The following is a 1,302-nucleotide window of genomic DNA, read 5'->3' on the forward strand; positions in this document are numbered from 1 at the left end:
CCATTTAAGGATAATGTAAAAATTACATTTCTTAAAAATCTATGTGCAAAGCTTGAAAAATATTTAAAAAATAAAAATACAACAAAGGATGTTGAGGAACTTCCATATGATGACTGTATTCTATTAAATTATTGGGTATACAGTAAATTGGATGAAATTTTTATGTCTAAACGTAGTACAATTACTCATGCTTTTGGTATACTTCATATGATATGGAATGGATTTGTTGATGACGCATCATGTAATTCTCACTTAAAAAAATGTAAACCTGATTTTAATATACCAAAACAGGATGACTGGAAAAAAGGAAAGGAATTATACGATTATTATGTTAATTATGATTATCTTTTTTCTAAGGCTGAAGAAGGTGATGTTAAATGCAAATATTATGAATACATTAAAAAAAAGGAAAAATTATATAAATACTTTGAAGAAGAGTGTTCAAAAAGAACAAGGAATTGTCCAGATTTCTATAATAAATTAAAGCCTTATAATCCTAAATGGCGGTTGTCTGCATTACATTGTCACGATAAAATGCAACAGAAACAAGATGCTGCGAGTAATCTTGAGCAATCTTTTGATACTCCAGAATTCCGACGAGAAGCTGCAAGAAGTAGAGATGATCCTGATACCCAGTTAGATAGTGGAAATTCCGGAATAGGAACAAAGGTTACTCATTCAATGCTTGGCGCAGCTCAAGTTTTATTAACTGGCACTTTGTTATATAGAGTATGTATATATTTTGTAAACCTATATCATTATAGTACATACTTGTAAACAACTTTATTTACATGTACAACAATAATAAATAAATGTATTACATACCTATATTTTAATTTTTTACATACAAGTACACACCCTTAGGTACCTGGGTTTGCAGGCTCGTTGGAGGCAGAACAAATAGTATGAATACCATGGATGCGTCTTCAACTTATACGCAAGAAACAAGCGATAAGTTTTCTGAAGACACAGCAAACTATATATCTTATCAACCTATATAAATTTTATTATTTGAAAATAACAATATTAATTGAGTTAAGATATATAATTCAAATATTCGCATATATTTAATGCATATCTTATTAAGCACATAAAAAAAGGGGGGGGAAATAGGAATAATAAATAAGGAGTTATAAATGAAAATGTTAAAAAACAATAATATAAAAAATATGAAAAAAAATTTATTATAAAAATGTCTAAATGGTTAACATGATATATTGCATATTTTTTTATAACAATACTATTTCATTTGAACGACACTACACTTCGATAGTCGAATAAATTATATTATCACTTTGAATT

The 1,302-nt window shown here is 27.6% G+C and overlaps 1 protein-coding gene across 1 annotated transcript; it reads left to right on the forward strand.

The window, feature by feature from the left end:
* Positions 1 to 51: 51 nt before the first annotated feature.
* Positions 52 to 1,001, forward strand: PCYB_006970 (CYIR protein; the record flags this gene model as incomplete). Its single annotated transcript, XM_004228118.1, has 2 exons — positions 52 to 729; positions 852 to 1,001. Coding segments are annotated over 2 exons (828 nt in total), but the record flags the coding sequence as incomplete, so codon positions are not given.
* Between the last annotated feature and the right edge of the window lie 301 nt (positions 1,002 to 1,302).

This window comes from Plasmodium cynomolgi (assembly GCF_000321355.1).
Source record: "Plasmodium cynomolgi strain B DNA, scaffold: 1142, whole genome shotgun sequence".
In the NCBI taxonomy this organism is placed as follows: Eukaryota; Apicomplexa; class Aconoidasida; order Haemosporida; family Plasmodiidae; genus Plasmodium; species Plasmodium cynomolgi.